Source organism: Anguilla anguilla, chromosome 2 (genome assembly GCF_013347855.1).
Source record: "Anguilla anguilla isolate fAngAng1 chromosome 2, fAngAng1.pri, whole genome shotgun sequence".
NCBI classification, from domain to species: Eukaryota; Metazoa; Chordata; class Actinopteri; order Anguilliformes; family Anguillidae; genus Anguilla; species Anguilla anguilla.
Genome location: NC_049202.1, coordinates 6,925,667 through 6,937,915, shown reverse-complemented (window position 1 = coordinate 6,937,915; position 12,249 = coordinate 6,925,667). Strand labels below are relative to the sequence as shown.

Below are 12,249 nucleotides of genomic sequence, written 5' to 3'. Positions count from 1 at the left end.
CGGAGTCTGGTGCGCCGGGGGCGGAGTCTGGTGTGATGGGGTGGAGTCTGGTGCGCTGGAGGCGGAGTCTGGTGCGCTGGAGGCGGAGTCTGGTGCGCGGGAGAAGCGGGCCCCTGCGCGCGTGGCGCTGCATGACTCGCTTTCACAAGAGCCACGTGACGCCAGCGAACGTGGTTGCCAGGGCTGGAGGCAGCCCTAGCAACCGGGCCGTTCTTCGAGCTCGGCGGGATCGCGAGACCGCTGGGGAAGGTTTGTGGATTGGGTGATTGTGGCAGAGGCTGTGCTGTGGCCTCATTTAACATCATCAACGATGTGACCAGGACCGGAAACGTCCGGTTTTCTTGGTCGGTTTCTTTTGTTCCTCACCTTGCTGTAATTATTAAAAACTGATTGTGTGGCATTTTAAAAGCGTGGGCAGCATTACGTCACAGGTTCTCATTTTAATCTTGGATGCTGTGCGTTGAGGACAGAAAGCTTGAGACTGTGGATTTTTATTATTTTTTTTATTGCCTTAAGATGTGATGAAGCGTTTCTGGTAGCTCAGGCTGAATGTGAGAGTTTTACACTTTACAGTAAAGGGAGGGGCTGCTGGCCTTTGGAGTGGCATTTAAATCATGGCATTGTCCCAAAAAAAGACGCATTGTTTTTGGCAGCTGGTTTTCTGTGCCAGAGTGCACTGGGGGGGGAGGGGGGGGGGGGGTGATGTCATTTCCCCTTTTCCCTCGGCGCGTCTAACTCCCGAATCGGAGAGGAAATTCTTTCTTCGCCGAGCTGATTAGCAGCGCCGGCGGAGGTGGATGCCACAGGAAGCCGCCGTAAACAAGCGGCCCGATGACATCACAGCCGCTGCCGGCGCAGATCCTTCGCGCTGGCCAGATATTCAACTCCCCTCTGCTCCCCTTCAGGCCTCTTGGCTCGTTAACTGGAAGGGGTTCTGGGTTGGTGGCGGGAGTTTCCCGTGTCCCTGTCACGGTGGCCTGCTTCCACTGCGTCGTCCGCGGCGTCCGCGGTTAGCCACACCCCCTTAATTGAGTTTCCAGAACTTGCGTCATCTTTGATGGGCGCGAGCGTGAACAGCAGGGAGAAATAACGATTCAGCGTTATTATATTCAGTGATATTCAGCGCTAATGAAACGGAGTTGAGTATCTTGCGTGTCTCTGTGGAGTCTGTGCTGGAGATTCCCAGAGCAGGAGGGGGAAGGAGAGAGGCCCGGCAGGATGAGGGCTGTTGTTCTCGAAGGCTCCGTCTGCTGGAAAAGGAAATGGCGTACCGTGCGTTCGCTGTCCGCGAGCGGTGTTTATGCGCCACGCGGTAACAGGAAGCATCGTCCTTACTCTCGACAACACAAGAACAACAACTTAGCTCCCCCTCGCAACCCCCCGCTTCTTTCCTCGTGAATTATGTCATGGTTGTATTGTAATTTAGTTTGAGAAGTTAGTCATTGGTTGATGATGTCAGCACAGAGCCCTTTGACCTTTATTCGCGGGTTTTTTTTTGCTTGGCAGACACTTTTATCCATTGAAGTGACTTCAGCAGCATCCATTTTGCAAATGATCCATTTATAATGGACAGTTACTGAAGCGATTCAGGTTATAGCACCTTTTTTCAAGGGTACGAGAACAGCGCCTGGAATCGAACCCGCAACCTTTGAGTCCAGCCGCGTGTGGCTCGGTAGTCCTCTGAAAGGATTCAGGAACTCTGGGTGAGGGTGTAAGGGTTGGGGAAAGAGTCTGTGAGAGGTGGTTTGACGTGTCTCACATTTCCCTGAACTGCACTCTGAAAATCTGAGCAGAACCTCTGACTCGGCTGCACGTCCTCGTTCCTCCTCCAGGGGGCACTCTTCTCAGACAGTAATGTCAGCATGTGCTGAGATCTCTCCAGATCTGACCGTCTGGGTTTCCGAGACTAAAGGAGACAGGCGTTGCCGAATTGGCACGGGTTCGCCTCTGTGTCAGGGGGCGTGAACGATTCTCCCTCTCTCGCCGTCTGGGTCGTCAGTCGGGACAGGGGTTGCTGGGTAACCTTCAGACGCGCCACGCCTGCCATGTCCCCTTCGACCCGCTCCTTTTGATGGCCGGGCAGCTTCGTCGGAGTCACGGTGGCGGTCGGAGAAAGAGGTCGCCCGCTCGGAGGGCCGTTTGAAATAAATGTCAAGAGCATCCGTCACATTTCGACACGGTCGGCTTAACGCGATGGTAATAATACAGGCCTGTGAAAGATACGGACCTGGCGGGTTATTCATTCCCCAGTCATTTCATCAGGACAGCGTGACCTTTGACCTGCAGGCCCTCTACCGTGGGCCTTTTAAATACAAAATCTGTGGATTTACTGCTTCCATGAGCGGTAATTTAATAAAGGCCCTCGTTTTAAGTCAACAACCATGCAGGAGGGCGGTTAATAATTTTTCCCTAACGGCTTGTAAAAACGTAACACTGCTGAAGTTATATTTACGACCTGTTTGTGCTACTTTATGCAGTGGTGTTGGAAATTTTGCTGAGATAAAAAAAACAAATTTATAACAGGATAAATATGGGCATGGGCTATAATTCTTTGTCAGTCGTTTACCGTTGTCCATTTCTGGTCTTGATTTTAAGGGCATTTAAATGATTTTCTTGTAAAATCAGAATGAAATCCATTATAAACGGTTGCCTAACCAAAGGTCTTCTGAGGGCAGTAGGGGTTGAATCACAGATGAAGTGATAGCCTAGTTGTTACACAAGTGTTCTTGTAAGCACAATTGTGATAGAGGTATAGCTGTTATGAAAGCATATTTGTGATGTTAGCATAGTCCTTCTGTCATCATTGATATGATAAAAATGTAGCCGTAATGTGGGCCTAGTTATGATGAATACGTAGTGATGGTGAGATTGTAGCTGTAATGAGGAAACTGTGACTTGGCACAGGCGTAAGTTGTGACGAAAACGTAGTTTTGTTGTACGCTTGGCTGTGATGAAAATGTAGGTTATTTGTGATGAATTTCCATGCTAGTGATGTAGGCACGGCTGTGATGACAGCGTTTGTGATGAACGTGGAGCTGTGATGAAAGCGGTTTGTGATGTAGGCCGTGTGCTCGCCAGAGGGCAACCCCAGTCCAGGCCGAGCAGCGCTTTGAGGAACCGAGGGAGGTCAAAAAGGCAGAGGGGGAGGGGGGGGAGGAGACAAAATTTCCTCTCGACGGAGACGTCGAGGGGCTGGGAACGAGTAACGAGAGTTCTCCACGAGAAACGAACCGGCGAATCGGCAGGCGTGGAATCTCCTGGCGGTATCGGATATGCCGATTGCCTGGAGCCAGAGGGCAGGACGGGAGGTCGTTACAGGAAGTAGAATCTGTCAACAACGTCGGCCTCAGTCAGTGATGCTAATGATGGATTTGATGTTCTGTGAAGATGTCTGCCTGCCTGGCCCTTACAATTTGTAATGTTTACGTGGCCTTCCCCCAAATGATTTAGCCTGCTTATTAAACAGCGGTGTTACTGACTTCTACTCTTGTTTCTGTTATTTTACTGTTATTACTATACTTAAGTCTTTGGTTAGATGCTGGTGCGCACTTGGGCATTTTATGTGAAGGTTAAGAATGATATCAGGACATAGAGGTACTTTCCTTCACAGTGGCCTCGTGAAAGGAAGTGCAGCCATGTTGATGTCATTGACTGGCATTGTTCACAGTGGTCTGAGAATGTGAAGAAAAATCCACCAGTGAACCTACAGGAAATTGTTGCTGGGGTCCAAAGGGTTAACATGTTTGAAACGATGCGTGTGACCCCGGTCTGGCCGGGCAGTCGCCCCCGAGCCAGCAGCCCCGCCCTCCGCTCGACGATGACCGTTACGGACGTTTGTCACATAACGAGCGGTAACCACGGCTGCAGATTCCCTTCTGGAAGGCGAGGGAGGGGGGGTCGGGGGGAGGGGAGACTCCGGGCTAAATATAATATCCCTGCTCTTCAAATGAGGTTTTTTTTTTTTTTAATTAAAAAAACCCGCGTCCCCCAAACAGATATAAACAAGGCCTTTGTGGCCGCAGTGGGACGTGATTCATGGGCTGGGTTTAAATAGAGCGCGGGATCCCAGGCCCGGTTACGGAGCACGAACGGCCCTTAATTAGATCTGCTCATCCGCTCGCTGCCCGGGGTGGAATCGGAGATTGTGCGCAGTGCTCGTGCGAGCGAACGGGCACGCGGGGGCTCGCTGATGGTCCGCATTCACTGGCCCCGGACGCCGATGCTGCTGGACGGTAAGCCTGCTGAACGTCGGGTAGAGCGTCGAATGTTAGCCCGTTAGCCAGTTAGCTCGTTAGCCGGCTCCTTGAGCGGCTGAGTTGTTGGACCGTGCGCTGTGCTCTCAAAAGGAGTGGAAGAGGTGCAAGTTTTGTGATTTCGTATAAAAAACATGGCAACTTTGCCTGGTCTGCTTTTGGCTTCTCTGGTTGGTCCCCCCCCCCCCCCAAAGCCCAGAAGAATGCACATCTGTAGAGCTGGCGGGTTTTTGAGGAGTTGGCACGGTTACCGTGCTGAAGTTCTCTCTGCCTTCTAAGAGGAGGGTTGCCAGAACCCTGGAGGAAGAGGAAGCTGGTGTCTCCAGTCAGGTAGAATGGAATGAAGCTATGCGCTCTTCTCCATTACATTTGGCCAACATCACGTTGTTTATTTGCTTAGCAAAAACTACCACTTTGTATTTTCACTGAAGCGTTTCACGTTACCTACCTTCCGCATGGGTACTGTGGCCACACCCCCACCTGGGGTTTGAACCAATAGGTGAGGCATAAGCTTTCAAGGCTTTATTGATCCTGCCCTGTTTTGCGGAGGTGCTCGCGAATTCGGCTGAGGCGCAGCACCTCTGCTATTAATACCCGCGGGGGAAACTGGAAACTGTTTCTGAGTTCAGAACGGAGAGTTTGGGTTTTTTGGCGTTGGGTTCGGGACGGGGGCGAGTACACGTACGCGTTTCGGTTGACTGAGACCGAAGGTTGGCTTCAGGTTGGCGTTGCGTCGGGGGGGAAGGGTGCGGCGCAGGTTGGCGTTGCGTCGGGGGGAAGGGCGCGGCGCAGGTTGGCGTTGCGTCGGGGGGAAGGGCGCGGCGCAGTACAGGTTGCCTCGCCGTTGAGGAATCTGCGGAATGCACTTGGCAAGCGATCGGGGCCCCGCAGCCCATTCTTGCAATAACAAAGAGTCGATGAAGCGGAAAACCTGCGCCCTGCATGCGCAGGAGGCCTGACTGAGGGCACAGGGGTGGGCCCCGCCCGATTCCTCACACCCTTATCTCTCTGCCTGCGTTCGGCCTTTAGAGCCCTTATTCCTCTGGGGGGGTGTTGTTTTCCATTATCTCCTGTGGAAGGCACTGAGATCAGCTAGTGCTCTTTTGTACCCTTGACTGAATTTAACTTTCCTTGCCCCCCCCCCCCCCCACCCCACCCCTATCTGCACCTGGCCCTGGTCTTGAAAACACAGTGTTCTCCTCATTAATCATGTGTGTTTGTGTCTGTGTGTGTGTGGCTGTGTGTGTGTGTGTGTGTGTGCTGAAAGAATATCTTGGTACAGTCTGGTTCTGGGTTCATATGTTTTGGCTGTGTTATTATTGACAGTAATCTCAGTAAGAAGGCAAACCTGTGGGATAGATCTCACAGATTCCTCAATGGAACTGAGTCTGAGTCTGTATTCGGAAATGATTCTCTGGCTGGGGCAACGGGGGAAGTTCCCATGGTGATGAGGGTCAATTGGGGGGGGGGGGTTACAGCCACACAGGGCGGTCATCCTCTGTGACTGTAGCAAAGGGTTATGTGAAATGAGCAAGCTAGGGGTCGAGGCAGGGGCGGCGGTGGGGGGGTTGGGGATAGGGAGGGCGAGAGAGATGGATGAAGCGCCCATGTTTTATTTATGAGGAGTCGATCGTCCGCGTGCTTTCCCGAAACGTTCGCCCCGGAAAAACGCATGAGTCACCACCACCACCGCAGCTTTGGGCTTTAAAGCTGGGGTAATTCCCCCCGGGAGGGGCTCTGGATGTTCTAATGAGCGCGGGCGGGAGGAGAGAGAGACCGTCTTATCCCGGGCAATAAAAACGGGGGGGGGGGGGGGGGGGGTGAGACGCTTACCCCGCTTACTCGGGTTGTTGCCGGGGGAGACCCGCGCGTCCTGATGTATGGTTCCCTGGCGAGAGGAGCATGAGTCGGAGAGTTCGGCGTTTAGCTGACACTGAGCTAATAAAAGCCCCAGCATCCTCCATTCTTTTTCTTCGGAAGCCTGCATGGAGGGTTCTTTTTTTGTCTCTATGGTAACGAGACATCTGACCCCTGACCCTTTTGCATTGTAGTTTTCTACGGTGCAATCGCACCACACGACAACGTTTGACGGTGTCTGTGACATATCAGAATTCCAGAGGTGCGTGACACTGAGAAAGTGTTGTGCGACGCATTTTTCAGTTGAAAATATATAGCCTATATTTTTTTTCGAGCAGCACTTGTTGAACTTGTCTTGGGGCGAAGTATAAATTAGGCTCGTTGTCTGCATGTAGTCGGAGCGTGACGGGCGGGGGGGGGCTCAGGAGAATGGGGCGGTGCTGCTGGACTGGTGCACCACCCTGAGGTTCTGCCACAGATGCCCTCGGTTCTGTTTCCTTGGGTCTTGAGTCCTGACTCCCTGCTGTCCGTTTGGACGCATCCTTCACCGTGGTAACGGAGGGGTGGCTGGATGGTTCCTCCGGTTGAGGTACGCTCCCAGATCGGTCGTGGACTGTGCCGGTGCTGACTGTGGTTGGAAACCCGCACAGGTGTCGTTTATGTCACCATGGGGATGAGAGGGTTGTTAGGGGACTGTGTTTCATCACTCTCTAGCGACCCCTGCTGGTCAGTGAGATGCCTGGTGACTGCCTGCTAAAGCAGCATCTTTTTTCCATTTTCCTGTTTGGCTGCATTTAGTGCACATGTGTCAAACTCAAGGCCCGCGGGCCAGATGTGGCCCGCCACGGCATTTTATGTGGCCCGCGAGTGCTTAATTGGTTTTAAAATCTGTCTTAAAATAGGTCTATGCTGCTTTAAAGCGTGCATTGACCATAAACTACATTTCCCACAATGCATGGTGATTGTTACCCGCGAAGTGACGGCATCCCGCCACTAGATCGCAGGTGTTCAATTAATGCTACAAGTGAAATTGAGAATATCCGCAATTGACCCCGAAATGTCCAGGAAGAGAAAGATTGATGCAGATGGAAGGCAGTTTCAAGAAAGATGGGAAGGCGAATACATGTTTGTGCTTCAAGGAGAAAAACCGGTATGTCTTTTGTGTTATGAGGCGGTGTCGGTCGTCAAAGAGTACAATCTACGTCGACACTTTGACACCAAACACGGAGCCAAGTATGCCAAAGTTAGCCTTCATGAAAAACAACAAATTGTCAAAGAACTAAAAGGCAAACTGCGATCGCAGCAGAATTTGTTCACCAAAGCCACAACCAAAAACGATGCAGCAGTGAAAGCTAGCTTTATGGTGGCTGAAGAAATCGCCCGCGCTTCAAAGTCTTTTTCAGAGGGTGCGTTTTTGAAGCAGTGCATGCTGAAGGTGTGTGAGCAGGTGTGCCCCGACCAGATACAGACTTTTAAAAATGTCAGTTTGTCAAGAAACACCATTGCGGACCGAGTCAAGGAGCTAGCAGCAAACCTGTCAACACAGCTGGCCGAAGAGTCACGCAGTTACACCGCTTTTTCATTAGCGGTTGATGAAAGTACAGACAACACGGATATGGCACAGCTATCCATTTTTATTAGAGGCGTGAAGTCGGACCTCTCTGTCACCGAGGAGCTCTTGGATGTAGCTGCCATGCATGGGACCACAACGGGACGGGACATTTATGATGCGGTGGAGAAGTCCGTAAGTAAAACTGGATTGCCCTGGGAAAAGTTGGTGGGATTAACTACAGATGGTGCGCCTGCAATGTGTGGAGGAAAAGCGGGCTTGGTTGGACTAATGAAGGAGAAAATGCAAAAAAGTAACTGTCACACGCCTCTGATAACGTATCATTGCATTATCCATCAAGAAGCTTTGTGTGGAAAGGTGCTGGGGATGGATGATATAATGACCACGGTCATGAAAACAGTGAACTTCATTCGGGCGCGTGGCCTGAATCACCGCCAGTTCCAGCTGTTCTTGCAGGAGATGGGCTCGGAGTACGGAGACGTGCCGTACCATACAGAAGTGAGGTGGCTGAGTAGGAGCAAAATCCTCAAACGATTTTTTGAGCTTAGGGAAGATATTGCTCTTTTCATGCAGAGTAAAGGAAAACCCTTGTCCGAACTGTCAGATCCAAACTGGCTGTGTGATTTTGCTATGTTATGTGACATAACTGAGCATCTCGCCCAACTGAATCAGAAGCTGCAGGGACGCAAACAAGTCATCACGCAGATGTCCGACATGATCACATGTTTCCAGCGTAAACTTGACCTATGGAAGTGGCAAGTGGAACAGGACAATCTTGCCCACTTTTCTGTTTGTCAGAGCATCTCAGCCTCAGTTCCCGATGCTTTTTCATGTGCCCGGTTGGCTACCAAACTGAGCCGGTTAATGAATGAGTTTGATCGGCGCTTCTCTGACTTCAAAGCACAGCACTCGGGCTTTGCCATCTTTGCCAGTCCTTTCACCACCGACGTCAGCAGTGCACCCCATCACCTTCAGCTGGAGTTAATCGAGCTTCAAAGCGACAGTGGCCTGAGAGCAAAGTTCCAGGATGCTGCAATTGAGGACTTTTACCGTCTACTGCCCCCTGGTGTGATGCCACAGCTTCGACTTCATGCTGCCCGTGTTCTGTCTATGTTTGGGAGCACCTATCTGTGCGAACAGATGTTTTCAATAATGAATCTGAACAAAACCAAGCACAGATCACGCATCACTGATGACAACCTCCACGCTGTTTTACGGATTGCCACAGCACAAGAGCTAAAACCAGACATTGACACACTGGCCAAAGGAAAACGGTGTCAGACATCTGGCCAGAAAACACATTGGTAAGTATTTTTAAAAACCTAATTAAAATATGATAAAATGTATTTCAACCAAAAATAAGAATAGTTAAACTGAGTGCAATTTAGTGATTGTTCTTGCATTTTGTTTTGTGTTTGTTGTTTTCAGAACATGATCAATGGATGAGGATGGTGGAGGGGATCCACTTGGTGTGTTCAAGGACAGGGAGCATATCCTCATCATTTTCAACTCCTAGTTGTGAACTGAGACAACCCTATTTTATTATTTTGAGTTTATTACATATACTGCTTTTTGTGTAGTAATGTATTTGTTGTTTACAGGTTTATGCAGACAAATGTTTACTCCTGCAAGGCTGTGTGCAGCCATTTGTTTTTGTAAAATGCTACATCTGTCACACATGTTCTTAGCAGCTCACTATAGTTGGTTGTACGTTATTCTGACCCTCTCGACTGTGACAAAAATTTTTTGAAGAAAGTTAATGTCTTAACTTGTGTTTTAATATTTTTCTGTGAATAGTTTGATCATTGGATTTATGTTATAGTAACAGAGCAACAAGCAAACACTTTTTTTTACATCTATGCAAATGCATATGTAATATTTGTAACTTTAAGTAATAAATACAGAAAGTTATTTAACAATATATTACGGAGTAGTTACATTTATTTTACATTATATTTGGTGACATTTAGTTACATTTATACTGTCTTACAGTTACATCTGGCCCTTTGAGGGCAACCATTATGCTGATGTGGCCCTCGGTAAAAATGAGTTTGACACCCCTGATTTAGTGGATACATTTCTTATAACATGTTTAACAACGAATTTGTCATAGCTGCACTGTAGGAACCTACCGAGGCATCTGAAGACCTCTTAACAAAATCACAGGCTTCCTCCAGAGAGCGAGTTTCTCCAGGCCTTGTATTATGGGAAATTTCTGACATTCTGTTGTCTCAGCCGCCTGGTGGACTTGTGGGAATCCGCGCCTGAACGAGCAGGCCGGTGGGCGGGCTCTAGTCTGCATGCTGAGAGCCTCCTGAAGACCGCTCCCTCCACAAACCAAATTCCTGGCAAATTCCGATGACATCACTCCCGGCCCTTCCCCTCCTAATGACCTGTGACCTCTGCCCTCTGCCCTCTGCAGTGGTCATTGACCTCTGCACTTTATTGTAACACGCAGTGTAGTGTTCACTAGACATGGGTCACACACTCTATATGAAATATTCTCACCCGCTGGACGTCAGTGAGAACTCCTGTAGATCACTGAGATTTTTAGAAGAAACCTCTCCTTGGACCAGTATTTACAACAAAGCCTTTCTTCAGCACGATCATTTGTTCAAGTTTGTTTCTTCATAAGATTTTATTGTTGTTATTAAATTGTTTAGACAAAAAAACCCTCTCCACCAAACCTCTCCACACAAGGGGAGCTTGGGTGATGTGGTCATTGTTATGAAATATTAAACAGGGTCTGAAGCACTGGTGCTAAACATCTAAGCTAACAGCTTAAATGTGCTTCTGCCATTGCACAGGGACCGAAGCACTGATGTTAAGCAGCTAAGCTAACGGCTTAAATGTGCGGCAGCTATTGCATAGGGACTGAAGCGCTGGCGCTAAACAGCTAAGCTAACATCTTAAAGGTGCCCTAGTCATCGCAAAAGGACCGAAGCACTGCTGTTAAACAGCTATGCTAACGGCTTAAATGTGCTGCAGTCATTGCACAGGGACTGAAGTGCTGGAGGTAAACAGCTAAGCTAACCGCTTGTATGTGCTGCAGTCCTCATTGCAGAGAGACGCTCAGTGACTGGGGGGGGGGGGGGGGTGTGACATTTTTATACCAGGGACTGAGGAGGCATTATCGAGCAGGGCTGTGCGTTTTGTTTTTCTGCAAGTGCGGCAATGTAGTGTGCTAAAGAGCTTGCTATTCATCTTTTTATTTATGATTATTATAATTTTTTTTTTAAATCAACTGCATGCGCATGGCTTTAGCCATTGTTCTGGAAAACAAAAAGCTGAACAGAAGCGACAGTCTGCTAACATGCAGCTTTACATAGAGAGAGAAAGAGGGAGAGAGAAAGAGAGAGAGAGCGAGCGAGCGAGCGATTGCCCTTTGCACCGCTTGAAGGAAACAAGTCATGCAAATAAAAAGAAATCAAATAAATAATTCCTCTGTAATTCTTCTGTTCCTCCTCTGCCTGTGTTTTGCACTCCATTTGTTGTTTATTTAAGAGTGCACTTTACCAGCACAAGTGTGTACTTGCCATATTAATAGAGCCTATTTGAGAGCGAGAGAGTGAGAGGAGAGGGAGAAAGAGAGAGAGTGAGTGGTTGGGCGAGTGAGTGCATTGGTGAAAGGTACGGTGAGTGAGTGAGTGGGTATATGAGTGTGTGAGTATGTGAATGCGTGAGTGTGAGTATATGAGTGAGTGAGTGTGAGTATTTGAGTGAGAGAGTGTATATGAGTGTGTGAGTATGTGAGTGAGTGCGTGAGTGTGAGTATGTGAGTGTGAGTGAGAGGGCGAGGGAACTGGAGAAAGTGGATGTGTGAGAATGATAGAGACAGACAGAGCCCTGTCTAAAGTGAGCCCCCCCCCCCCCCCCCCCCCCAGCAGCTGTTCTGCAGCGCCGGGTCAGGAGTCAGCTGCGGTGTGGAAGAGTTCAGGTGTCAAACGGAGAGCGCTCCTCGTCCTCGGGGGACGGGCCGAGCGTGCCGAACACACTGAACGCGCTGAACGCGCCAGCTCATGCGACGCTCGCTGCAGCTCAGAAACGCGCTGAGGCGTCTGCACGTGTGCGCCCGTGATTGGCCCACTGCCGCGTATGACATCACGCGGCCATTTCATCGTTTTTTTAAATTATATTTTTTTATAAATAAACAGCGTTCCATTTTTTAAAAAAACATGAAATGAAGAAATCATCATTGCAGTGCTGTAGGCAAGTTTGAGTCTTGTGTGGTTTTCATTTGTATAGACTTATGTGATCTGTGATGTTGCAGAATAGTCATGTGTTTGGGGTTGTTCATTGCATCACGTTTGTGTGAGGCCCTGTAATGTACAGCTTGACGGTGAGATGTTGATTTGATGGTCTAAACCAAGGGGACCTCAAACTCAGATCCTGGAGGTCGGCTGGTCTTCGATACGTTCCTGCACTTAAGTGCTTAATGTAAGTCATTCATTAGCTGAAGAGGCTGTTTTGAAAGGAAATCACAAAAGCCTGTGGAGACTGTGGCCCAGGACCCGGAGTTTGAGACCCCTGCTCTGAACACTCATCACCAGCCTCCCTCCTTCCCTCTTG

General features: G+C 49.3%; 2 protein-coding genes across 3 annotated transcripts in view; both read left to right on the top strand.

Annotated features, from left to right (window-relative positions):
- The window catches only part of strn (striatin, calmodulin binding protein), a 70,282-nt gene that overhangs the window by 22,082 nt on the left and 35,951 nt on the right, over positions 1-12,249 (top strand). The gene's annotated exons all lie outside the window — the stretch shown is intronic.
- LOC118220911 (general transcription factor II-I repeat domain-containing protein 2-like) lies at positions 6,911-9,737 on the top strand. The gene is made up of 2 exons (XM_035405361.1): positions 6,911-8,984; positions 9,109-9,737. Coding segments are annotated over exons 1-2 (1,860 nt in total). The 5' UTR covers positions 6,911-7,125; the 3' UTR covers positions 9,110-9,737.

What these genes read in the sequence shown, in the direction of transcription:
- LOC118220911 (XM_035405361.1), top strand. Translation starts at nt 7,126, where the DNA reads ATGCTACAAGTGAAATTGAGAATATCCGCAATTGACCCCGAAATGTCC.